The following is a 24,684-nucleotide window of genomic DNA, read 5'->3' on the forward strand; positions in this document are numbered from 1 at the left end:
TGGCACAGTAGTTAAACATTTGCTGCAGGGTGAATTGTCCCCTTGTGCTTAAAATTTCTATACTGCAGATGATTAGTGCTATTCAAAGATACTGAGAAAAATTGTACATCAAGAAATCAAGAAAATTAGAGAGGTTCACTTAATCTACATCCTTCATGTAATTTATTGCACTCTGCATTGGAAGAGTATAGAAAATGTGTGCACTGAAACTTAAACTACAGCTTTTTATAGAAAGGAGTGGGGAGTAGCTGCTCTCACAATAATGATTGCTCTTATTCAGACAGATCAACCCTTGGCTCCTTTGACAGAGGTTTCCTAGATATTGAAACCAACATTCTCTCTAACTGTGCAAGCTTGTAATTTCTTTCCTCTTAAAGCAAAATATTAGGGCTCTATATTTGTAAGTGCGTTTTTCTTCAACATATAAGTTGCACTTAGTCTTTTTCTTCACTCACAATGAATTGTTAGGGAATAAAAATAAGCAAAGGATATATTTAAATTAAAATTCAATTTAATATTTTCAGCAATTTAACTTTTAAATATATATATCTGCTGCAATAAATCTCAGGGTATTTGTTCACATATTGCTTAATGGAACTATGATTACAGCAGTTTTATTGTCTGTATTCTGGTATATTTCAGTGGATTACCTGGCTCAGGCATTTGATTCCCTTCGCACAGACTTGAAGACAGATGAAGGAAAGGCCTTATTTTTGGAATACCAATGTGTGCCTGTCATATTAAGTCACTTAAAAGTATCCAGTAGAGGTTTGCTTTCTAGTGTGCTTGATGGATTACTACAGATGACCATGGAATCAGGTAAATTTGTGTAATGAAAAAACAAAATAAATTAAAAAATCATCCCCTTGTACTCAGCACTGGTGAGGCCACACCGTGAGTATTGTTTACAGTTCTGGGACCCTAACTATAGGAAGGATATTGAGGTGCTTTAGCATGTCACAGAATCACAGAGAAGGATTCATCAGTCCTGGCCAGCTTAGGATATACATGCAGTATTTTCTACAAGTATGATTTTTGCCTTCTGTTGTTGGATCTTCTTATCACAAGTAATAGAAATATGGAGTTAAGGGAGTAGAATAGAATAGAATAGAATAGAATAGACCAGACCAGACCAGACCAGACCAGGTTGGAAGAGACCTTCGAGATCATCATGTCCAACCTATCATCCAACACCACCCAGTCAACTAAACCATGGACCCAAGCACCCTGTCAAGCCTCGCCCTGAACACCCCCAGCAATGGCGACCCCACCATCTCCTCGGGCAGCCCATTCCAGTGGGCAATCACTCTCTCTGTGTAAAACTTCCTCCTAACCTCCAGCCTAAACCTCCCCTGATGCAGCCTGAGACTGTGTCCTCTTGTTCTGGTGCTGGTTGCCTGGGAGAAGAGACCAACCTCCGCCTCACTACAACCCCACTTCAGGTAGTTGTAGAGAGCAATAAGGTCACCCCTGAGTCTCCTCCTCTCCAGGCTAAGCAACCCCAGCTCCCTCAGTCTCTCCTCATAGGGCTTGTGCTCCAAGCCCCTCACCAACCTTGTCGCTTCTAGAGTGATTTAGGTATCTGAGAAAGCTTGCTAGATCACAAGACGGTCCACAGGATGCCTTCAAGGCATTTCAAAACCTGAAAAAAAAAAAATTCATTAATTTTCCTTCTGGAAACTGTGGCCAGAAAGCCAAATAGCATGTTCAATGTTCTCTACTCTTTATTTACCTGGTAAGTTAGGAATAACATTTAACAAAGGGTTTTTGGTAATAGAACTGCAGCAGCATTTTTTGGCACTTTAGCGATGCCATTGTTCATTCTAGGGCTTGCTTTGTGCTAGTCAATGTTTCATAGCTACTATTTGGGAAGTATTGAAGCAAAAAGGATCACTTGAAATAAGTCTGTTTAAAAAAAATAATGCAAAGAAAGAAAAAGGACAGCAAGCCAGAATGTCTTTGACAAGAGCTATTTCTCTGCCAATTTCAAAAATGTGTTGGTGCTCACCATTTGCTTCTGTCAAGGTAATGCTAACTTTAACTTTTCTGTTTATAAAAAGACTTGCACACAATAGTGGGAAAAAGTAAAATCTATATGGTGAGAGGCAGCTGACAGCCAAAATTTTTTGTGTATCACGCTGCTTCGTATTCAGTGTGCCCACGTGTGTTCTTGCATGTTTGGGCACATCCATGCCCTTAAGACTGTGGCTGATGGAAGATAACTATCAAAGCTGGAGTTTAAGTCATAAAAAATACTGAATTTAAAGATCGGTACTTCTTCACTTCAAAGTGAATTAAACACTTTGCTCATTGAGAATTTGGAGCTCCTTTTTGTTTTCAGTGGTTTTATGTACTCCACTCTGAAGGAAGAAGTAGATGTCAGGGTCTTTTTGCACTGCAGAACTCGGTGTCAAGTACAAAGCAGGAGTCACATGTTACCACACTAAATGACCCCTACACAACTTGAGTGACAGACTTTCTTTAGAAAACCTCAAAAGGAGTCCCCAGATCTGACAAGAGCAAGAAAGTGAATATTGCAGGTAGTTTCAGTGAATTTGTACTGGAATTACCTTTATCTTCCATGCCTTCATGACAAGGTGTGGTGGGTTAATGCCCATTCTGAAAACGAAAAAGCAGGGTGGAGGGCTTTCGGGTACTTTGCCCTCCCTGCAGGGTGTTTTCCCCCTGGGAAGCTGAGTCTGTTTCACTCCCCGCTCCCTGCCCAGCTAGGGTATAAAAAGCAGGGCATTGCAGCTATTAGCTCTCCTTTTGGCTCCTGCCTCTCCTGGATGAGAGCTACTGTGGCTGCCTTCCTTCTCCTCTGCCACGTGGTCGGGCCTGATCCTTCTCCCTGTTGCCTCTGCACCTCTTCAGAGAGAGACTGGTCTTCTTTGTCCTCCTCCCATCCATCCTTGTTCCTTGCCCTTGTGAACCTTACCTGTTACTGTTATATATATATCGTTTAAAGAAAACTCTTTACCTCTCTACTTCCAAGCCAACTCCAAATTATTGTTTGGTGGATTTGCTCCTTCCTTTTTTTCCCCCTCTCTGTCAGGAGGGAGGAGGGGGGAGTGGGGGAGAGATTCTCAGCCTTGCCCCCATCTGAGCTCTTAACTCCCAGTTAAGGCTTAAACCACCACACAAGGTACTGTTGAAGCATTATCTAAATTTTCAGTTAGATGGCATAAAAGTGAAAAATGTAACCTTAGTAACCAGGGACTAAGTATTTAATTTCTACTCCAAAGATAAAAGTGGAATATCAGCTTATTTTTACCTCCCTTTTGTGTATCCATTTGCGTTCTTGGTGGTAAAACTATTTGTCATAGTTTTCTCATTAGAGCCACAAGATGGGCTATCAGCCTTCAAGGTGCTCTTTTTGGTTTATCTTTTGGTATTACTTTAAATTCCAGGTTAGAACATTTTTGGTTGCTACTAGAGTCAGCATTTCCCAGAATCACTGAATGTTAGGGTCTGGAAGGGACCTTGAAAGATCATCTAGTCCAACCCCCTGCCAGAGCAGGATCACTGTGACCGTTTGAGGCTGTACCTTTAAGAAACAGACAGTACTGGGACACTGGCTAGATGTTTTCAGTACTAGAACAAAAACACTCTGATATTCTAAACGAATTTCATTGGTGGATGGACAGAATGCAACTTTTAAGTTGTAGAGCAGTTGGAATTTTTTCTCAGTTTGGGAGTTTGGGTTTCGATCTGTTCTGCCGTGCTAGCCTGAACTGCTGCTCTCCCTGCCTGCTTCTCAGAAAATTCAGCAGAGCTGACCTTGAGATGAGCAAACTAATCCTGCATGTGCTTTTGAAGCTAAATAACAACTCTTTTCCTTAATAACTGCCTTTCTCTTCCTCTCTAACCCCTTTTTGGGAAAAAAGGGAGGTAGGGGGGGAAGAGAGGGGGTTACAGGGAGGGAAACCCTCCCCGGGGAGGGAGTTTTGTTGTGTTATTTTCCTTTGCTGTATATTTCTGTATATATATTGTAAACACCTGTATATATTGTGTTATATATAATCTGCTTCCTATATAGGCTTGTAAATATAGTCTGCTTTCTCCGACTGAGTTTAGCCGTGGTTTCTTACTCTGTGGGGGAGGGAGAGCTAGGCCCTCTCTCAACCTACCACAATCACCTATACCAGATCACACAGGAACTCATCCAGGCAGGTTTTAAATATCTCCAGAGCAGGAGACTCCACACCCCCCCTGGGCAGCCTGTTACAGTGTTCTGTCACCCTCACAGTGAAAATCGTTTTCCTCATGTTTCCATGGAGCTTCCTATGCCTCAGCTTCCGCCCATTGCCCCTTGTCCTGTCATTGGGCATCACCGAGAAGAGCCTGGCTCCATCCTCTTGGCACTACATTCACCATTTGCATATACATAACCATTAATGAGATCTTTAATCTTTTTTGATACAATGCTAGTGGGAGCTTACCATATTCAACAGGAGTGATGCCAATCTACGGATCTTGTAAACCAGCTGCAAGCTCATTTAAAACTATAAATAGAAATATGCCTGAGGTCCACAGCTGCATGAAAAATTTATCTGAGTTGTCATATATTCTGTACAAGAGTGGATAGCACCAGTGTACCTATCCAGCTAGGCCATAGAAACATGGTGGTCTTTAACACTACAGGAATGTTGTGATTAAATGATTAAGACTTTTGGTACTCTTGCAAAGCTTATTTGTGCATGTTTCTTAAAACTTAGTTGTGTCATCATAGTATACAAAGCTCCAGAGCCTACATTATAGTATGCAATACAGGCACATTATTTCTTGGAAGGATTCAAGTTGTGTTTGTTTATGAAACTGCATACATGTCACCAGACTACTTTATGGTGTAGGTATCAGAACTTGGATGGTCTTTGAGCTGCACCGGTGTTTCTCAGACATCAGTGGGTTTTCATGCAATTGTGTGATTTTGAAGCATGATGCTGGCCAAAAATAACCCCACCATTTTTTCCCAATCAGTGTTCTTGGAACTGTAACAGTATGTCATGGATATAGAAAATATGTATATTTATGCCAGTCTTGGTTGCATCACCTCTTTTACAAAAATGTTCAAGCCTAACAAGGAGATTAAAATGTTATATTGATTACTGTTCTTTTTAATGTATAAAATCTTTCATAGATGGAACAAAGGCTGACTTCTAAATGTCAGGGGTGAAAAAAGTTGAGGTTAACTTTGGCTGGCTCCTCAGGGCGTAAGAGTGAGAGGAGCTGCTAGAGATGTTATGCAGCAGTATTAGAGTTTGCTTTATGTCAAGAGCACTTCAGTTTCAGCTTACTTGCATGCTACTATAGTCTTTTTTTTCTTTCCTTTTTTTTATTTCCCCATCTTCCAGTAATGTTATGGGTTCTGTTCAGTACTTTTACTGTTACTGCATTTGAGGAAAGAAATTTTGACTTTGCAACTGAGTCCTTACTGTTTGCTTTCATTTTACTAGAAACTTAAGAAGCAGTTGAAATTAAGTTGTAGGTAATTGTTAGGACAAACAGTACAATAGTAAATAATTTATGTTTTATTTCATGCTGTTTGTGTGCTGAAGTGACTGTTTTCCCTCAGATGAGCTCAGTGACCTACATTGAAGTCTAGCTGTTTTAGTTTTAAATCTTCAGTGGGAGTAATTGATTGCTTTTAAATTCCACAGCTGGGGAAGTTAACAGCTTCTTGTGAACCTGACAGTAGAAAATCATCCCAGCATAGATATTTTACCCCTTTTCTCTTACTACATTCTACTATTTTTGCTTTAAAATGCCCATAACGGTGTACAAATTGCTACATTTCTGCTTGTTCAGTCTTCTATTTAAACACAGCACCAAAGCAGCAGTTTAGCTGTATTTTCACTGTAGCTATCTCCTAAGCACTGATTTTGTTTCATAGTCAGATGGGTGCCAGTTGAGGTTTATCCTTTTCAATTTCTCATTCTGCTCTCTGTACCTGTTACCAGGATTTCAATCTGTTTGTTTTCTGGATGATGCTCATCTTGCATTTGCTGCAAAGATTGCCTGATAAAAGTAGAATCAATAGAGCAAGTCCTGCAGGCTATTTTTAATAGTGGTGGTATTTTGCTTGATTGTGGGTCTTCAGATGAGCGTCATGAAACTCAACTTGATCTTTCTTTTGGTCTTTGAGTGGTCTATAAAGACACATTTTTTTTGCTTCCCATTGACTAGAAGAGGAGGAGATATGTTCCAGCTCATTTGACAGGGAAAAAGATTTCAGAACCAAAAGTTTTGAAGGTTTCCTGATCTTAGTTAAGGAAATCAGGCTACCACACCATGATCATAGAATCATTTTGGTTGGAAAAGAACTTTAATATCGTGATGTTTGGCTTTTAGTCCCATGTCTAAGCTATGAACCTGTCTGAGGGTAGAAGTAAGACCAAAACCTTCAATGTTAGTATTGTCAGAGAAAGTAGAACTCTGAATGCATTCAGTGATAGATTTCTACAAATGCAGTGCTTTGAAATTTTGGGAGCAAAATATTGATACGTTTCAGGTTAGTTCAATGGCTTATAATGTGTTTATTGCTTAACAAGTTCTTACTATTTCCCATTTAAATCACTATTAAAATTAATGTTTAATGTAATAGTTACTTTTAATAATCCTTTTTGTTATAGTATGACACCAGTGGATTCCAGAGTTTCTTCATACTGTAAAGCTCTCTCCCCAAGACTGCAACTTTTGCAGCAGATCTTGTTTCTAGGATGGTAGTTGCAACATGTTCTTCGAGAGAATTCCTGGTTTCCAGACATGAAACGTTTTCTGGAAACAATCTAGTGATAAGGAGCATGACCTCAGCAATAAAATTTGTTTTGTGGGTGTTGAAGAACACAACATCAGTATTAAATCACCCTGTAGTGAATGCTTGCCATATACAATCTTTTTTAATACTGCTGCTGCTGTCTTCTTGTTTCTCATGTAGCTGACTTTTGTTTTTCACTGGTTTGTTGGGGTCTTTTTTATCAGATAAAAAGATTCCAAAGCATGTAGTTAGTTTACAGCACCTGTCAAAAATACCATTGTTGAACAGTAGTCTGATTCGTGCTTGATCTGAAATCTGCTGCTAGCAGAGAGCTGCTTGCTCAGTTTCACCCTTGGCAGTTTTACACAAGGACAACTACAACTTAAGTTTCTGCTGCAGTGATAGCTGACTTCTGTCACATAACGAGAAGCTTGCATTTGCTTTGTCTTCAAGCTTCTGTTTTGTAGAGAGAATATTGTGCATTAGTGCATGCTTATTCACAAATTGAGACGAGTGATTATTGAAAGAAATCATTAAATGCCTTGTGTTTACTGTAAGATAAGGCACATTCTGGTACAGCTTGAGTAGCATTTCTTAACCATATTAACATCACTTCAGGTTTTTAAGTGATGCACAAGTGAGCTATATTTACATATTCACTGAAGCTTATTGCTATATTTTTTTGTTAAAAAAAATTATGGCCATGATTAACCAAATCTGTGTTGAGGTTTAGTTATCTCATAGAGAAGTCATTCAAGCCAGTGGAAGTAAAAAGAAGTTGTGATTGTTTACTTGTAAAATGAATCTTTTTGTGTGGTCTGCCTATATGGACACTCCCACTCTTCCTTCGAATTGGAATGCTGCTGTGACTGATGTTAGGTATTCCATAGTTCACATTTTTCTTCATGTACTTCTAAGAAGTTGATGGTCAGAATCTGTCAAGGAAACTCAAGGCTGCTCCTTTTTTTTTTTGTTTTTCTCGACTCTTAGAATTTTGAGACTTTAAAAACTACAAGCTGTGAAGGTATGAAGTAAAAAATGCCTTTATGCTTAAGCAGATTAAAATTTAACTGTGTTTTTCAGCATGCTCTCTTTACTAATATCAGGCTTTGCAGGAATGAAGCTTTTCAAATTAACTTTTTTGCAATACTGAGTAGGTAAGCCTGGAGAAGAGGAGGCTCAGGGGTGATCTCATTGCCCTCTACAACTACCTGAAAGGGGGTTGTAGCCAGGAAGGGGTTGGTTTCCTCTCCCAGGCAACCAGCACCAGAACAAGGGGACACAGTCTCAAGCTGTGCCAGTGGAAGTTTAGGCTCATGGTGAGGAGAAAGTTCTTCACGGAGAGAGTCATTCGTCATTGGAATGTGCTGCCCAGGGAGGTGGTGGAGTCACCGTCCCTGGAGGTGTTCAAGAGGAGATTGGACGTGGCACTTGGTGCCATGGTCTAGTCATGAGGTCTGTGGTGACAGGTTGGACTCGATGATCCTCGAGGTCTCTTCCAACCTTGGCGATGCTGTGATACTGTAAAAATGTCGAGTCTGCGAGTACAACACCTAGGCAGGCTTCCATACCACCTGTGTGAAAGGCAGATGTGGAATTATACTGAGGAACTGTGTTTAAACCTATAGTAAAAGAATTGACTTAGGGCTTATGTAGGATAAGCATTAAAATCTGGACCATTTAAAAGGAAATCCTTCCTCTATTATCTTGTCATGCCTTTAATTATTGTAGTCGTTCTTCTGAAAACAACAAATAATTATGTTGGATTAATAGACGCTTTAGTTTAATATTTTAACCACAGGTAAATCTCTCTAACACTGTTAAATGCAGCCTATGATAATGTTAGGACCAAACTGTATGCTTTCTGAAAGCAAGCAAGTAGACCAAAGGTTTATGCACACTTTTGTTAATTAATTGCCAGCTTAGTTTAAATACTTTGATTTTGATGACATACTTGTTTACAGGTGTTAATAATGAGCACAGTGATTGGAATCATGTCTTTTGATTTCTACAGAGGTGGGGTGACCTTATTGCTCTCTACAACTACCTGAAGGGGGGTTGTAGTGAGGCGGAGGTTGGTCTCTTCTCCCAGGCAACCAGTACCAGAACAAGAGGGCACAGTCTCAGGCTGTGTCAGGGGAGGTTTAGGCTGGAGGTTAGGAGGAAGTTTTACACAGAGAGAGTGATTGCCCACTGGAATGGGCTGCCTGAGGAGGTGGTGGGGTCGCCGTCACTGGGGGTGTCAGGGCGAGGCTTGACAGGATGCTTGGTTCCATGGTTTAGTTGATTAGGTGGTGTTGGATGATAGGTTGGACACGATGATCTCGAAGGTCTCTTCCAACCTGGTTTATTCTATTCTATTCTATTCTATTCTAATTTCTCTAAGAAGAAAAAAAATATGATTTTCATTATTTTCTTCTTGTTGTAGTAACAGTTGTGTAATGTGTAGCTATTCTGAATTTTCGATGCCTGTCTCGTTCACTCCAAAGTAAGAAATAAAAGGGACTGTTAAATGTAAAGTTATGTAGAGCCAAGTAGCCACTTTGTAAGTAAAACTTCACTGTTCATTCAGGATAAGACTGTGCTTCGTAAGCAGCACACTCTATTAAAAGTAGATGTGAATGCTAACTTTATAAAAGTATTTGATGTAAAAAGGAGTCGAAAATCAGTACATCAGAGATATAAATCAGTACTTGGATATAGACATCCCTTTTCAAATCCATTTAGTTTATGAAATCTTTAGAACAGTAAAATTTATTCAAGCAGGATCTTGCTTACACCTATTTACTATGCTTGAGAGTTTTAGAAACACTTTACAGTTTCATATCTTTCTGTTAAATGGTTTAGATTGTTAAAGTATGATTTCATTAGAAAAGCAATACCATTTTAAAATTTTATATTTGACTAGCAGGAATAGCCAAATTTTCTCTGTAACTTTCAAGGCGAATTTAGAGCAATGTTGTAACTGAAGTAATCTCATCAAGAAAGGCTTTTTTTGGAAGCAGATAGTACAATTTTATTCTTTTCTGTTTGAGTAACATCTGTGCATTGTCAGACTTTATTTACTTGCTTACTTGCAATCTGGTGTTACAGAATTACAGGTCATGCCAGGTTGTATTTATTTATACAAAGGTTTCCTTATTTGAGTTTGTCATAGTGTTTGAAATACTGTGCTTAGTTCTGAGCTGGTTATTACAGGAGTGGAGATATGGAAAAAGGAAAATAAGGCAGTCAAGCTCTTTTAGAAAGTGTTGGAACAAAGCTCTTTAAGGTCTATTCTGTGAGCCCACATCCTGAGCTGCATCAAGAGCATAGCCAGCAGGTGAAGGGAGGTGATTCGCCCCCCTCTACTCTGCTCTGGTAAGACCCCACCTGGAGTATTGTGTCCAGTTCTGGAGCTACTGTTACAGGAAGGATCTGGAGGTGCTGGAGCATGTCCAGAGGAGGCCTATGAGGATGATTAGAGGGATGGATCACCTCTCCTATGAGGACAGACTGAGGGATTGGGGCTATTCACCTTGGAGAAGAGAAGGCTCTGAGAAGACCTTATTGTGGCCTTCCAGTATCTTAAGGGGGCCTACAAGAAAGCTGGGGAGGGACTTTTTAGGGTGTTGGGTAGTGATAGGACTAGGGGGAATGGATAAAAAACAGAAATGGGTAGATTCAGACTGGAAGTTAGGAAGAAGCTCTTCACCATGAGGGTGGTGAGGCACTGGAACAGGTTGCCCAAGGAGGTGGTGGAGGCCTCATCCCTGGAGGTTTTTAAGGCCAGGCTGGATGTGGCTCTGGGCAACCTGATCTAGTGTGAGGTGTCCCTGCCCGTGGCAGGGGGGTTAGAACTAGATGATCTTTGAGGTCACTTCCAACCCTAACAATGTTATGATTCTATGATTCTAAGAGGAAGTTGTGATTCCTTCAGTGATTCTGATAGTTCATTAGGCTTTTTCTGTTTTCTTGAACCAAGTAATCCATAATAGTGCATAGCTTTAATTTATAATGCTATCTAGGTTATTCACTAAAATGATGTTTTTCTCCCTCCCAGGCTGCATGAGAACCAGTCTTTAATGGATAGACCACTGATTGCTTTTAGACATACTGAATCAGCACACCAGAAGTTTTCATTCTCTGATGTTTCTAATCAGTGATTTTCCAGGAAAAAAGTTTGTTATGTCTTAGTTTATTGACATTACATTTGTGCTTCTGCTCTTCTAGCAAGCAAGAGAATTCTGGGTTTCATGTATTTTATAGCTGTTGCCTTCTAGATGGGCAATCCCAGTATGGAATTTCATTAGACTGCTGCTGTTTTCATGCCACAGTTATTAATTAATGCACTAAATTAGCACAACTGCAAAAAGCAGTATTTAAAACTAAAGCTCATTTTTCGAGGCAAAACATTTTGCTTTGCTTTTAGTCAGTTCATGACACTACACCTTTCCTAGTCCTTGTGCTAACTCCCATCTTCTTCAATATGAGAATGTGGTTTTCTTTATCAAATGGTATTGAAATCTAGCCAAGTTGTAACTGCTGTAGCATTTATTTACCAAAGTGTACCTTTAATTACTGCACACATTCTTGCACATAAACCTATAATATGCTTTATGTAATTTTTAATTAATCTCCTCTAGTTCCTGAAAATAGAGCCTGTTTACATGGCCTTTTTTATGTCTCCAAATCCCACATATATATATATATATATATATATTGTGCACTCTTCACAAAGTGCTGCTTACTGGCATGTTATCAACAGCTGTTTAACTCTTCTTGTCATAAAATTGAGGTGACATTTCTTTCAGAGTCATGCAGTCTTTTCTTGCGCCACTGACTAAAGGACACTTTTGGAATTAAGAGTTTTGGTACTCTTTTATGGGGTCCCTTTCATCAAGATAGAGCTCCAAACCAGCATATTAGCCAAAGTATGCACCCAAAAAAACCTAAAATACTTCCATCCCATCTTTCTTCTGCTGTCCACAGATGCCCGTGATACCTTGTTTTTGTTCTCTCTTTGCTTAAATGACTACAAGAACCCTTTTTTTCTTAATGAAATTTGACTTAATTTATTTTTCACACTATTCTTTTTATTATAGAGATAGTTTGTGATCTCCAAGGCATAGCTTTTTTTTCTGATCTTTTTTTGTTTTCCTTGTTAAGCTTCTTCCAAGCATCTTTTGTGACATAAATATTCCTCCCTAATTTGTTACCCTTTCCTATTATATTTTTGTGTGAATATAACCTCCAGTTACCATTTGAGAATGACATCCTATCTCATGTCTGCATGAATGCCTGCACATGCTCGGAATGTAAGGAGCAATTCTGGTCGTACTGAGGTTAACACAGGTGAAATTGTCACTTGGTCTCTCTTAACTCAGTCACCCAAGTAGGCATCTATACTTGAGGTGCCTTGTGCTGACCGAAATCTTGCTCTGTCTCCACTGTGTGTTTAACAATAATGATCATGACTATTGATTATAGGAGAAAAAGTAAAATTCAACAAATGTTTCAAATCTTGCAGATGACTATAATAAACAATTGATTATTAGCAACATGTAAATAATGAAACTGTTTCCTTTTTAAGTGTTCCTGCTGTGGTACATCCTTAACTTCTGTGTGGGCTAGCAGACAGTGCTGTGTCACTCACTTGCATTGCTGTCGTGTGTTCTCCATTCTCCATCATGCAATTAGAAATGAGGCAAACCTGTCAGTTTGTTAAAATATGAACTTGAAATTGTCATTCCTGACAGTTTTTGTTTTCTGAGGTGGCATAGCTTTAGGTATAAACCAGAGTTTTCTGAATAACTATGGCTGGTGAGGCTTTATGCTGTGAGCGACTGATTACTTTGAGGGTAAATTTCAGTTTAATTCTGTTAATTGTTCATTGCAGTCTATCAATTAAGTTAAGCTAATGCAAATACAGCATGCTGCAATTTATTAAGGATACCAGTGGAGGCTTTTGCAGATTATGTTGAATTGTGCCAAAGTCCTGTCAGGATGGGTTCCAACTTGATTTTTCTAAAATAGTTAATAGAAACAAAACCAGCAGATCTAAACCACCATGGCAGGGAGGTTGGATTAGACGATCTCTAAGGTTGCTTTCAAGCTAATCCATTCTGTGATTCTGTGAAAATATTGAGAAATGTGAAGCTTATATTCTTTTTGTTCAGCAGCTAGACAGGCATTTAAATGGTATGCTTGTTTTTTACTTTTTCTGATTATTTCAAGCTATTCTGCAAAAGCTTATCTGAAGTGAATATATAAGCAGTCATATTAATTTACCTGATGTGAATATATAAACAGTGAACGGAATGAATACATAAGCAGCGTACAGCAAGTCCATTTAAGCGTGTGCCTCTATCAGTTTGTTTTCACATAAGTGAACTTTGCAAACTTTCAGAAATTATTTCCACTTCTGCTCTTCTGTTTTATGCTAAGAATATTTGTCTTAAGATAATACGTATCTTTTAAATTGGTTTGTAAAGTTCACAGTCAAAACATTCTCACAGTGCGTGTGTGTGTGTGTGTGTGTGTGTGTGTGTGTGTAAATATAGGGATATTTATTTTTTAGAAAACAAAATCCTTTTCAGAAACCAGGAAGAGCAAGGCAGCAAAGAAATATCTAGCTCAGCTGGAAAGGATCTACCCATGCAGAAAAGGAATGTAAAACATTTTATGGCTTTTAAAGGATACTTACAGGAATAAATTGTAGGACTGCCGTCTTCATCCCAGCAGTCTTGTTACCTTCGGATCTCTCATAAATCTGAGTTCATCTGAGTCAGAAGTCATGTTAAATAAGAGGTTTCTAAAGCCATTTGTTTAACAGGCAATGGAAAGGAGAAAAACCTTAATCTACTGCTTTAATGTCAGTGTTGTCATACATTGATTTACACTTTTCTTACCTTTCTGGTAAGCATCTTTGGTAACTAAGAGATAGTCTTTCAAGTTGGTGTTGTTAAAACAAACTTCATCAGTAGAGCAATGTGGATTGATAGGAACATTTTAATTGCTTGGGCATAGGTAGTCATTTGTAGGAACTCCAGCAAGTTGCACAGGAATTTCTAGAGTTGTTTTTCCATAGAATTTCTGTAAAGTTATGATGCCCATTGGAATGGGCTGCCTGGGGAGGTGGTGGAGTCGCCATCATTGGAGGTTTTCAGGAGAAGACTTGATGGGGTGCTTGGTGCCGTGGGTTAGTTGTTTAGGTGGTGTTGGATTGGTTGATGGGTTGGACGCGATGATCTTGAAGGTCTCTTCCAACCTGGTTTATTCTATGTATTCTATGTATAATGTAATTTGTAGTGCTAAATTTTTCTTGCTTTGGAGAAGGTTATCAATTTTTGCTTTCCATATAGAATTTTTTTTTACTTTAAACACTTTAACCGATAGAAATGTTTTGTTATGAAGTACTCTTGCAATGATAGGATTGTGTTTATTGGGGTTTGCTTATTTACTATTTGTAGTTTTTTCAACACTCCTCATGGATTTTAAAAAGTTAGACTCACTGGGGCATAATACCACCATACTAGAAGTGAATTCTGGGTTAATTATTTTTCCAGGTTTAAGATACTGCTGTATATACTTAACTTCAAAGTTCTGTCCTGGTGAGCAGTGGCTCAGTAGAGTGCTGAGTCTTGAGTATGTGTCAGTCATGCCTCACTAAATTTAGTACATATTATGAACGATCTAAGGATTTTCTGCTTGCTTCATTTGACAAATAGCCCCTAGTTTTTGATGTCACAGTTTCTGAAAAATGATACCTTCTGCAGCCAATATTAAAAGAAATATTAGAAGTGGTATACCCTGAGTAACTGTATCCTGGGTACTGTGTTTGAAAAACATCAAGGGCAGAATGCAGTCAATAGTGACTTCTGTTACTGAATTCCTGGTAAATTTGTTCAGTTTTGTTACCTGTTAAGTTGTACAAGTAAAATCTTCCTTACAACATATATTATTCTCATCTTAAAAAAAAAAATAATTTTAAAATCTACATCCCACAGATCCCTTGTGATATTTGATAAAAGGGCATTTTCAGGTCAGTTCAAACATATTTGGCAAATGATCTCTTTATATGTATCTGTTTTATATAAATATGTGGCTTTGCACACATATAAAATGTTTCTTCAGCATGAATATTATTTTCCATCTTAAGGAGGCTGTGTCCTTCTCTTTGTTCCTTTTACCAATTTTGTTTTAGCTTCTAGTCATCAATTCATTCACTTCTATTGTGGTCTGCAGATTTATAGAAAAGCAGTCTTAGTTCACCGTGAGTCCTGTGTCCAGTTCTGGGCCCCTCAGTTTAGGAAGGAGGTTGACTTGCTGGAGCGTGTCCAGAAAAGGGCAACAAGGTTGGTGAGGGGCTTGGAGCACAAGCCCTATGAGGAGAGATTGAGGGAGCTGGGGTTGCTTAGCCTGGAGAGGAGGAGACTCAGGGGTGACCTTATTGCTCTCTACAACTACCTGAAGGGGGGTTGTAGTGAGGCGGAGGTTGGTCTCTTCTCCCAGGCAACCAGTACCAGAACAAGAGAGCACAGTCTCAGGCTGCGTCAGGGGAGGTTTAGGCTGGAGGTTAGGAGGAAGTTTTACACAGAGAGAGTGATTGCCCACTGGAATGGGCTGCCCGAGGAGGTGGTGGGGTCACCGTCGCTGGGGGTGTTCAGGGCGAGGCTTGACAGGATGCTTGGTTGCATGGTTTAGTTGATTGGGCAGTGGTGGATGATAGGTTGGACACGATGATCTCGAAGGTCTCTTCCAACCTGGTTTATTCTATTCTATTCTATTATTCCTGCTTCATGATGTTTTTCTTACCTTAAAAGCTGTCAGTGGTACTTAGTACATCACTTCAGTCCCAGCATTCTGTCCTTAATTGAAAACCAGAGGTAAAATAAAACGAGAAATAGTTTCTTTACTGACAGAATAAAAATACATAGATACTTAGTGTTTTTTCACTGACCATTGCTTTCATTTTTACTTCACTTTCATTCTGGTTTTATATTTACTACTGTTACAATTTTACGACAGCACATTGTAACTGGAAATAGCCCTAAAAGTGAGAGGACAATATGCATAAAACCATAGGTGGGTTGAAGATGGAAGGAAGAATACAAGAAATGTGAAAGTAGAAGTAAACAGAAAAAATAATTCTTAACTGCCTGGTGCCTTGATAATGTGTGTCTTCTGGAATAATGACTGTTTTGTGTTGCTTTGGACAAAGAACAGAGTCCAAGCCAAAAAACACCTGCCTGCCTTTTACAAACTGTGTAGTACATCAGTTGTTAGCTTGCTTTTTATTGCTGCAAGGTTGGCCCCCTTGCTAACAGAGTCTGCTGTCCTGCATCTGTATTGTTTCCATTCACACATTCCAGAATTTTGAGCCAATTCTGTCCAAAGCACCTCCACTGAAAAGGAAGATTGCATGTGGCCATAGCTTCTCTGCTCTGTGTGAGAGGCATTTGCTGTTTCTCATTCTCTTCACCTGATGATGTAAGCTAGCAAAGGCCTGCAAATACTGTATTCACTGTATGGTATAATGCATGCTAAGATCTACTCCAATACTGATGGGAGTGGCATTGGATCATTTGTTGGTGTAGCCAACTGACATGTCATTGTTGTGCAAAAAACTACAGGTTTTGAAAGATCTTCTTCCTACCAGTAATATCTGGGAATTACTGGATCCCTATTAATTTTTTTCTTAAATTCTTTTCCAAGCAGTTTTCTGTAGCATTTCTTCAGCTGTTGTGCCAGTAACCTTCCTGAAATAAATTAAAACCTTGAATTCACTCCAAGGCTACTTTTTACATTTAATAATTTGTATGTCCTTGGACAAGGAAAGGGAAAATTTTAACCAAAGGATACATCCAGTCAGCTTTGTACAGATAAAAGCACCTTGACCTCCTATTCAGCATTATGTGCAAAGAATTATTTTAATGTCTGTACTTGTTTGCTTATGCTGGAATTTTCATATTGCAGTTTCTTATTAATATTTAATGTTTTTCACATATTAAATGTTTTTAACATGTAAACACAAATCATTTCCTCACATCTCTCTTATTCTAATGCAAATGCTATATGAAAGACTATTTTAACAACAACAACAAAAATTCAGTTATTATTTATGTTCTTTATAGTTTTACTATAAATTAATCTGTAATATCAGAACCAAGAATGAGATAACAAGAGAACAGATTTAACCTTATTCTGAAGTGATTAGATTTTGGGAAACAAGCCCTTGTGAGGAGAGGCTGAGGGAGCTGGGATTGTTTAGCCTGGAGAAGAGGAGGCTCAGGGATGACCTCATTGCCCTCTACAACTACCTGAAAGGTGGTTGTAGCCAGGAAGGGGTTGGTCTCTTCTCCCAGGCAACCAGCACCAGAACAAGGGGACACAGTCTCAAGCTGTGCCAGGGGAGGTTTAGACTCGAGGTGAGGAGAAAGTTCTTCACTGAGCGAGTCATTCATCATTGGAATGGGCTGCCCAGGGAGGTGGTGGAGTCACCATCCATGGAGGTGTTCAAGAGGAGATTGGACGTGGCACTTGGTGCCATGGTCTAGTCGTGAGGTCTGTGGTGACAGGTTGGACTTGATGATCCTCAAGGTCTCTTCCAACCTTAGTGATACTGTGATACTGTGAAGATAGACGGAAATGTGTCTTAAAAATCTCATCCACTATTTTAAGGGAATTTTGTTGGTCTTTAAGTATTGTTACCTAGCTTTTACTTTTACCTCTCAATTATTATTTTGGCTGGCTTGAAACAGAGTAGAGTGGAAATATTTTGATAATGAAAGGCTGTCAAGTGTCACATTAGCTTCTGCATATACTATCTCTGCGTGATTTATAGCAGCTTAAAATATTTGCCTGTGAGTCTTTTTGCATGGCTTAATGTGCCCTTCACATGATCAAAAGGAAAGAACAATGATAAATGAGTATTGAAGAAACATGTTCAAGATAGGAATTTTTATTTGAGTTTAAAATTGTCCAATTTCATGTTTTCCTTTGTTCTCAAGGGAAGAGGCATTGTTTTAATACAAGGGTTGGTAATGTCAGAACTCTTAGGAACTTTCAGTCTTTTTGAATTACTAGTTTTACCTGAATTTTGCATTGTGACCTCAGCACAAACCCAATTGTTTCATTGTTCTAATAGGTGCACAGCACGAGGCATTTACAGTCCTCTAAAGATACCAGTAGCTGTTTTACTTTTCCCTGCAGCAAGGTCTCTGATACAGGTTTAAAATTATTTTCTTTTACAGAATTCCTACAGCCTTTCCTGGAAGCCTGCAGTAACGAAGCCTTCTTCCATACTTGCTCTCTATTGCTTCGAAGCGCTAAGCTAGATATTCAGAGTTTGGAAAAGCTCTGTGTTATACTGCAAAAACTCTCCAGGATGAAGTAATCTTTTATTATCATTATTCTGTTAGTTATTGTTAGATCAGCAAACTTGGGGCTTATTCCCAATTTTTAAAAACTCATTTCTGTTTTGCTGTTTAGTTGCTCCATGTGGCCAGCAGGAGCAGGGAGGTCATTCTGCCCCTGTACACTGCACTGGTTAGGCCGCACCTCGAGTACTGTGTCCAGTTCTGGGCCCCTCAGTTTAGGAAGGAGGTTGACTTGCTGGAGCGTGTCCAGAAAAGGGCAACAAGGTTGGTGAGGGGCTTGGAGCTCAAGCCCTATGAGGAGAGACTGAGGGAGCTGGGGTTGCTTAGCCTGGAGAAGAGGAGACTCAGGGGTGACCTTATTACTCTCTACAACTACCTGAAGGGAGGTTGTAGACAGACGGATGTTGGTCTCTTCTCCCAGGCAGCCAGTACCAGGACAAGAGGACACAGTCTCAGGCTGCGTCAGGGGAGGTTCAGGTTGGATGTTAGGAAAAAGTTCTATACAGAAAGAGTGATTGCCCATTGGAATGGGCTGCCTGGGGAGGTGGTGGAGTCGCCATCACTGGAGGTTTTCAGGAGAAGACTTGATGGGGTGCTTGGTGCCGTGGGTTAGATGTTTGGGTGGTGTTGGATTGGTTGGTAGGTTGGACGCGATGATCTTGAAGGTCTCTTCCAACCTGGTTTATTCTATGTATTCTATCATAGACAATGCTTTACTTTCTCTTACGATTAACCTGTTTGTGTCAGGGATGTCTCAGTTCACATGTAAAGTTACTTAAGTTTACAGAGTACAAACTAAAAAAAACAACAAACCCCACAACATATCACAAAATAGCACTTTTGTATGTGGATGACAAGAATGATTACAAGAGAACCCTTTTCCTTCCCCCTGAAAGGAATAATACCCTGCAGTTCTACTCAGGTACTTAGTAATAATCTCCTTTAAAAATTTAGCCTTATCTGGAACTTGCATACAATCAGCTGCCTTTTTCCTTAAAAACAAAATTATAAGTCTTGAGCTATTTAAGCCCTTTTGGGAATGTTAATCTTTATAAAATATTTTTCTGTTGCTTACTGGTTATTAGTTTATTGTAACAAAAGTCTTCATCACATCAATAGTAATCAGTAGCCATTTTTTACATTAAACTTAAAGCTGTTGACAAAACTGAGGTTTTTATTTCACTTTATTAGGAACAAAATTGAAGTCCAGGGGGAAAAAAGTGCCATTTTCCTGTATAATAATCTAATAAGTCATAACATATTTTGGCAATGCACTAAAAGTAAAATTTACTTGACAATTCTAATTACTTAAAATGTTATGTGACATGAGCGAGAGCCTGTGATACCCTTTCCTTATACTACACTTACTCAGGTGGTGGGGTTTTTTTTGCCAAGATCTTTTTCCCTGTGTATTCATAACTTTCTGCTTAGAGACATTGTATATAGTATAGAATAATTACATGAAACTCCCAGTATAATGTATATTTTCCTTCATTAAAACCCCCATATTTTCTGTAGAATCTTTAGTGTGCAGAAGAAATGTCTCAATTTTCAACTGACAATTATTTTATATGAAATCTTTTACAGAAGCAATAAGAAGATGTTTGAATCATTTAGTCTTCACCAAATGATCCAAGAACTGCATAGGACTACAAATCCAGATCACTCATTCCTCTGTGTAAACCTCAATTCAATTATGTTGAATTTGGGATGGTTGAGGAATAACTCTCTTACCTCCAGTCCAAGCACAAGTCACTAGCACTATCTTTCAATCTGAATATTATTTTACATGGTTTGTACCAACTGCCAATGTTACTTGAAATTGGGAATTACTTTATTTTGCTATTTTATATAAATGAATAAATACAGAACCTCAGTACTGTATCATGTGGAATCTCATTGATATTTCCCTCATATATAAAAAGGAAAATGAAAAGTTATTTAATATGCTAAATGGCTTCCTTCAATACTTGTTAAAGAAGTGAAATAATGCTGCTGTTCTAAATGAGTTATGCAGTTCTGAGGAGCTGGATCCCATTGGATGGTAGTTCACAAATACAAACCTTTCCTTACAGGTATGAATCTCAGAGTTTTGTAAATTCGTTTTTTGGTTGATAAGTAACAGGCAGGTATCTTACCAAATTATCTGTTGAGATAATTACTAAAACCAGATTTTGACTTAACATAACTAGCTGTGTTGAATGAGAGATTTCATTGCTCTTTTGATTTCAGAATGTCTGTAGTGTTTGTTTGATCTTTTCCTGTATTTATGTAACATTTAATATTTCACCCTGCTTTATATGAATTTCTAGTGTAAGTTTGGGCTGTAATAGCTCTGCAAATGTAAATAAAAATATTTATTAAAATGTCTGGCAGTAGTAGTCCCTAATTTACAAATACTATAGGTTATTGTTTATGCTGTATTTTGTGTGAATTTCCAATATCATTCTCACAGAACCCAGATTTCTTTTCTGAGCTTGATTAATACATATTTTGCCTGCCACAGTTCAGTCCTGGCCAACCAGGGAAGTCCCAGCTGACTGGAGACTAGCAACTGTGGTGCCCATTTACAAGAGGGGCCTGATCTCTTTCTACAATGAAGTGACCTGTCTAGTGGGTGAGGGAAGGGCCCTGGACATTGTCTGCCTGGACTTTGACAGTGTCACCCACACCATTCTCTTTCAGAAACTCTTGTCACACTGCTTGGATAAGTGCACTCTGGACTGGATGAAAAACTAGCTGGCTGGCCAGGCCTAAAGAGTGACAGTGAATGGAGCTAAATTTGGCTGGCACCCGGTCACTAGTGGTGTCCTCCAGGGTTCAGTACTGGGACCTGTTCTGTTTACTGTCTTCATTATTGATCTGTACGAGAGGATTGAGTGTACCCTCAGCAAGTTTGCAGATGGGTGGCCGTGTCAATCTGCTAGAGAATAGGGAAGCTTTATAATGAGATCTGGACGGGGAAGACCAATAGGCCAAGGCTAACTGCATGAAGTTCAACAAGGCCATGTGCCAGATCCTGCACTTGGGTCATAACAACTCCATGGCAAGATACACACTTGGGGATGTGTGGTTGGAAGGCTTGGAAAGGTATGTGGGGCTACTGATTGGTAGTTCACTGAACATGAGTCAGCTGTGTGTCCAGGTGGCCAAGAAAGCCAATGGCATCCTGGCTTGTATTAGAAACACTGTGGCCAGTATGAACAGGGAGGTGATCATCCTGCTGTACGCAACACTGGTGAGGCCACACCTCGAGTATTGTGTTCAGTTCTGGGCCCTTCCATGTAAGAAGGACATTGAGGTGCTGGGAGCATGTTCAGAGGGTAATGAGGCTCATGAAGGGCCTCTGGAGCACATGAACTACAGGGAGCATCTGAGGGAGCTGGGGATGTTCAGTCTAGAGAAGAGGAGGCTGAGGAAAAGACCTTATGTCTCTCTACAACTACCTGAAGGGAGGTTGGAGGGAGGAGTGGGCCAGCTTCTCCTTGATGGCAAGTAACAGAACATGAGGAAATGGTTACAAGCTGCACCAGGGGACATTTAGGCTGGGTATTAGGAAATGCTTCTTCACTGAAAGGGTTATCAAACATTGGAATAGTCTGCCCAGGGTGGTGGTGGAGTCATCATTCCCAGAGGTACTTAAATGGTATGTGGACTAGGTGCTTAGGGATGTGGTTTAGTGGTGACCTTGCTGTGTTGGGTCAAAGGTTGGACTAGATGATCTTGAAGGTCTTTTCCAACCAGATACATTCTGTGATTCCTTACACATAAGGAACAGGATACTTTTAAAGAATTCAAGTTAGTCCATTTCTGATTTGTACTGTAATTACTGATTGTAATTAATTGCAAAGTTGATACTGCAATTAAAATTTAAAGGTAGTCTTTGACCAGCCCTAGCGGTCAGTATAAAACTTGAGACATTTAGTTCTCATTTCACACATTTCTCTCTTGGTTTTCCTTTGCAGCTTTTTACCAGAAGCATTTGCATTGAATCTGTGAAGTTTAATTCTAACTGCATATATTTTTCTAGCTATTTGAATTACATTTCTAAGAAGCTCTGCTATGAACAGGGTCTACGCCAGATTTGGCACCATGTCCAGAAGAAAGAGCACGCAGTGTGTAATCTTTGGGCTGGAACCCAATTCTAGGCAATTTTTAGATAACAGTAATCATAGCTTAAAGCTTTTGCTGGCAATGAATTATGTTTTGGAATAAGTATTTCTTCATCAGTAGTTTCGGTTTTCTGTCAGATTTACCAGCAGTGCAGGAATTTGCATTAGGCTTTGGCCGGAGACAAAATCCTCTTACTTACAAAGTATTTTCCCAATCCTCAGGTGCTTCTCCATCTCTGTCATTAAAAATACTAGAAAATTAATAACCAAAAAAATAAAATAGAAAGTTGTTACTTTGTCTATATTCACAGGAATGTTGATTGTGCTCCTGGCTTTGAGCCTTTCTCACTGTTGTTTGTTAATCTACTAATCCTCCTTGTGGTACTAGCTTAACACAATGTGCTCATGTAATAATGGTAGAGGTAATGATGTAAAAGAGGCACACAGAGTGAGGTGGAGCATTTACTGTTGGTCTCTTGTGGTTTCTATGCAAAAGTGTTTGCAGCCTGAAAAGATGAATTGCTATTCATTCCAGGTTTTTATGATCTAGAATGTTTCTCTTAAAAATGAAAGAAAAGAAAAGAAAAGAAAGGAAAGGAAAGGAAAAGAAAGGAAAAGAAAAGAGAAGAAAAGAGAAGAAAAGAAAAGGAAAAGAAAAGAAAAAAAGAAAAGAAAAGAAAAAAGAAAAGAGAAAAGAAAGGAAAAGAAAAGAAAAGAGAAGAAAAGAGAAGAAAAGAAAAGGAAAATAAAAGAAAAAAAGAAAAGAAAAGAAAAAAGAAAAGAGAAAAAAGAAGAGAAGAGAAGAGAAAAGAAAAGAAGAAAAGAAAAGAAAGAAGAAAAGGAAAAAGGAAAAGGAAAGAAGAAAAGAAAAGAAACTAAAAGAAAATAAAAGAAAAGAAAAAAGAAAAGAAAGAAAAAAAGAAAATAAAGAAACAAAAAGAAAAGAAAAGAAAAAAGAAAAAGAAGAAAAAAAGAAAAGAAAAGAAAAAGAGAAGAGAAAAGAAAAGAAAAGAAAAGAAAAGAAAAAGATAAAAGAAAAGAGGAAAAGAAAAGAAAAGTAAAGAAAAGAAAAAAGAAAAGAAAAGAGAAAAGAAAAAAGAAAAAAAGAAAAGAAAGAAGAAAAAAGAAAAGAAAAGAAAAAGAGAAAAGAAAATAAAAGAAGAAAAGAAGAAAAGGAAAATAAAAGAAAAGGAAAAGAAAAGAAAAAAGAAAAAAGGAAAAAAGAAAAGAAAAAAGAAAAGAAAGAAGCAAAAAGAAAAAAGAAAAGAAAAGAAAAAGAAAAGAAAATAAAAGAAGAAAAGGAAAAGAAAAGAAAAAAAAGAAAAGAAAAGAAAAAAGAAAAGAGAAAAGAAGAAAAGAAAAGAAGAAAAGGAAAAGAAAAGAAAAAAGGAAAAGAAAAGAAAAGAAAAGAAAAGGTTTTTGAATTTGTTAAATATTGATGCAATTACATTGATTGTTGAAACAAGGGTGCAGCTATTGATTTTAGTCCAGTACGTTTTAACTGAGATGTGAAGAAAAATGCAAGTTCTTGATTTGAAATGTGTATTACAGTTTCAGAAATAAATAAATGCATGAATTATGCAAATGAAGATGAACTTCATGAAGAACTTGTGAAGAGTAGATACACCTATAAATAAAAAAGTTATAGTGGATTTCCAAAATGCGCATGTGATTTTTTTTTGGCTCAGGATAATAGATCTTGGGTCAGAAAGGAAAGTCACAGTTGCATTCTCATAGTCGTACTATCAAGAGCTAGACCTGCAATGGTAGGAGATAAATCTTTGAAAATCAGTCGTTGACACACAATTTGTAGTAGTTCCTTAGTATGCTGTCGTAAGAACTTAAGACCTTGAAAGAGTATAGACCATGGCATGTTTGGTTTTTTCCCTGAATGTATTGCTAATCAATCCTGTTAATGCAGAAAGATTTATGAGGCCTCCTAATATCTAGAAAGATAAAATGAAGAATTTGTGTAATGGGTTGGGGCAGACCCCTCCCCACCACGCGCAGAAATAATGACTCAGGCAAACGGATTGCAAAAGTAGTGGAGAGTTTAGAGAACAGTGAGTGTGCACAAAAGGAAACATAGTGACAAGAAAGGAACCAAAGTAAACCCAGAAAGACTCCAAACCCCACCTGAGGGTGCATCCAAAACCCCCAGGGCTCCTCCCTCCCCCCCCCTACTATTAGGCTGGTCTCAGCTGGCCAGATCTGAGACTGCCCATCCCCCAGTGGCCTTGGGCCCAATCAGGCCCATGGCCGGGAGATCTCTCCCCCAGTTACCAAGTCTCAGAGAGGGAAGGAAAGAGGAAGTGCCAGACCCCACCGCAAAATTTATAGTGGTGCAAGGGATTATGGTAGAAATACCTAATTTCCTGAGTCCACCCACTGGGATGGACTTCTGGACACAGGAAACACCCCTGTAGCAGAGGGCACCCAGCCCAAACTACGACAA

At 38.7% G+C, this 24,684-nt stretch overlaps 1 protein-coding gene across 1 annotated transcript in view; it reads left to right on the forward strand.

Annotated features, from left to right (window-relative positions):
• Window positions 1-19,898, forward strand: part of CCDC138 (coiled-coil domain containing 138) — a 42,967-nt gene extending 23,069 nt beyond the window's left edge. The window contains 3 exon segments of the mRNA XM_054163027.1: window positions 643-819; window positions 17,992-18,130; window positions 19,705-19,898. Of these exon segments, the coding sequence (XP_054019002.1) occupies window positions 643-819; window positions 17,992-18,130; window positions 19,705-19,876 (488 nt within the window). The 3' untranslated portion in view covers window positions 19,877-19,898.
• Window positions 19,899-24,684: the final 4,786 nt, after the last annotated feature.

This window comes from Dryobates pubescens, chromosome 7 (genome assembly GCF_014839835.1).
Source record: "Dryobates pubescens isolate bDryPub1 chromosome 7, bDryPub1.pri, whole genome shotgun sequence".
Classification (NCBI taxonomy): Eukaryota; Metazoa; Chordata; class Aves; order Piciformes; family Picidae; genus Dryobates; species Dryobates pubescens.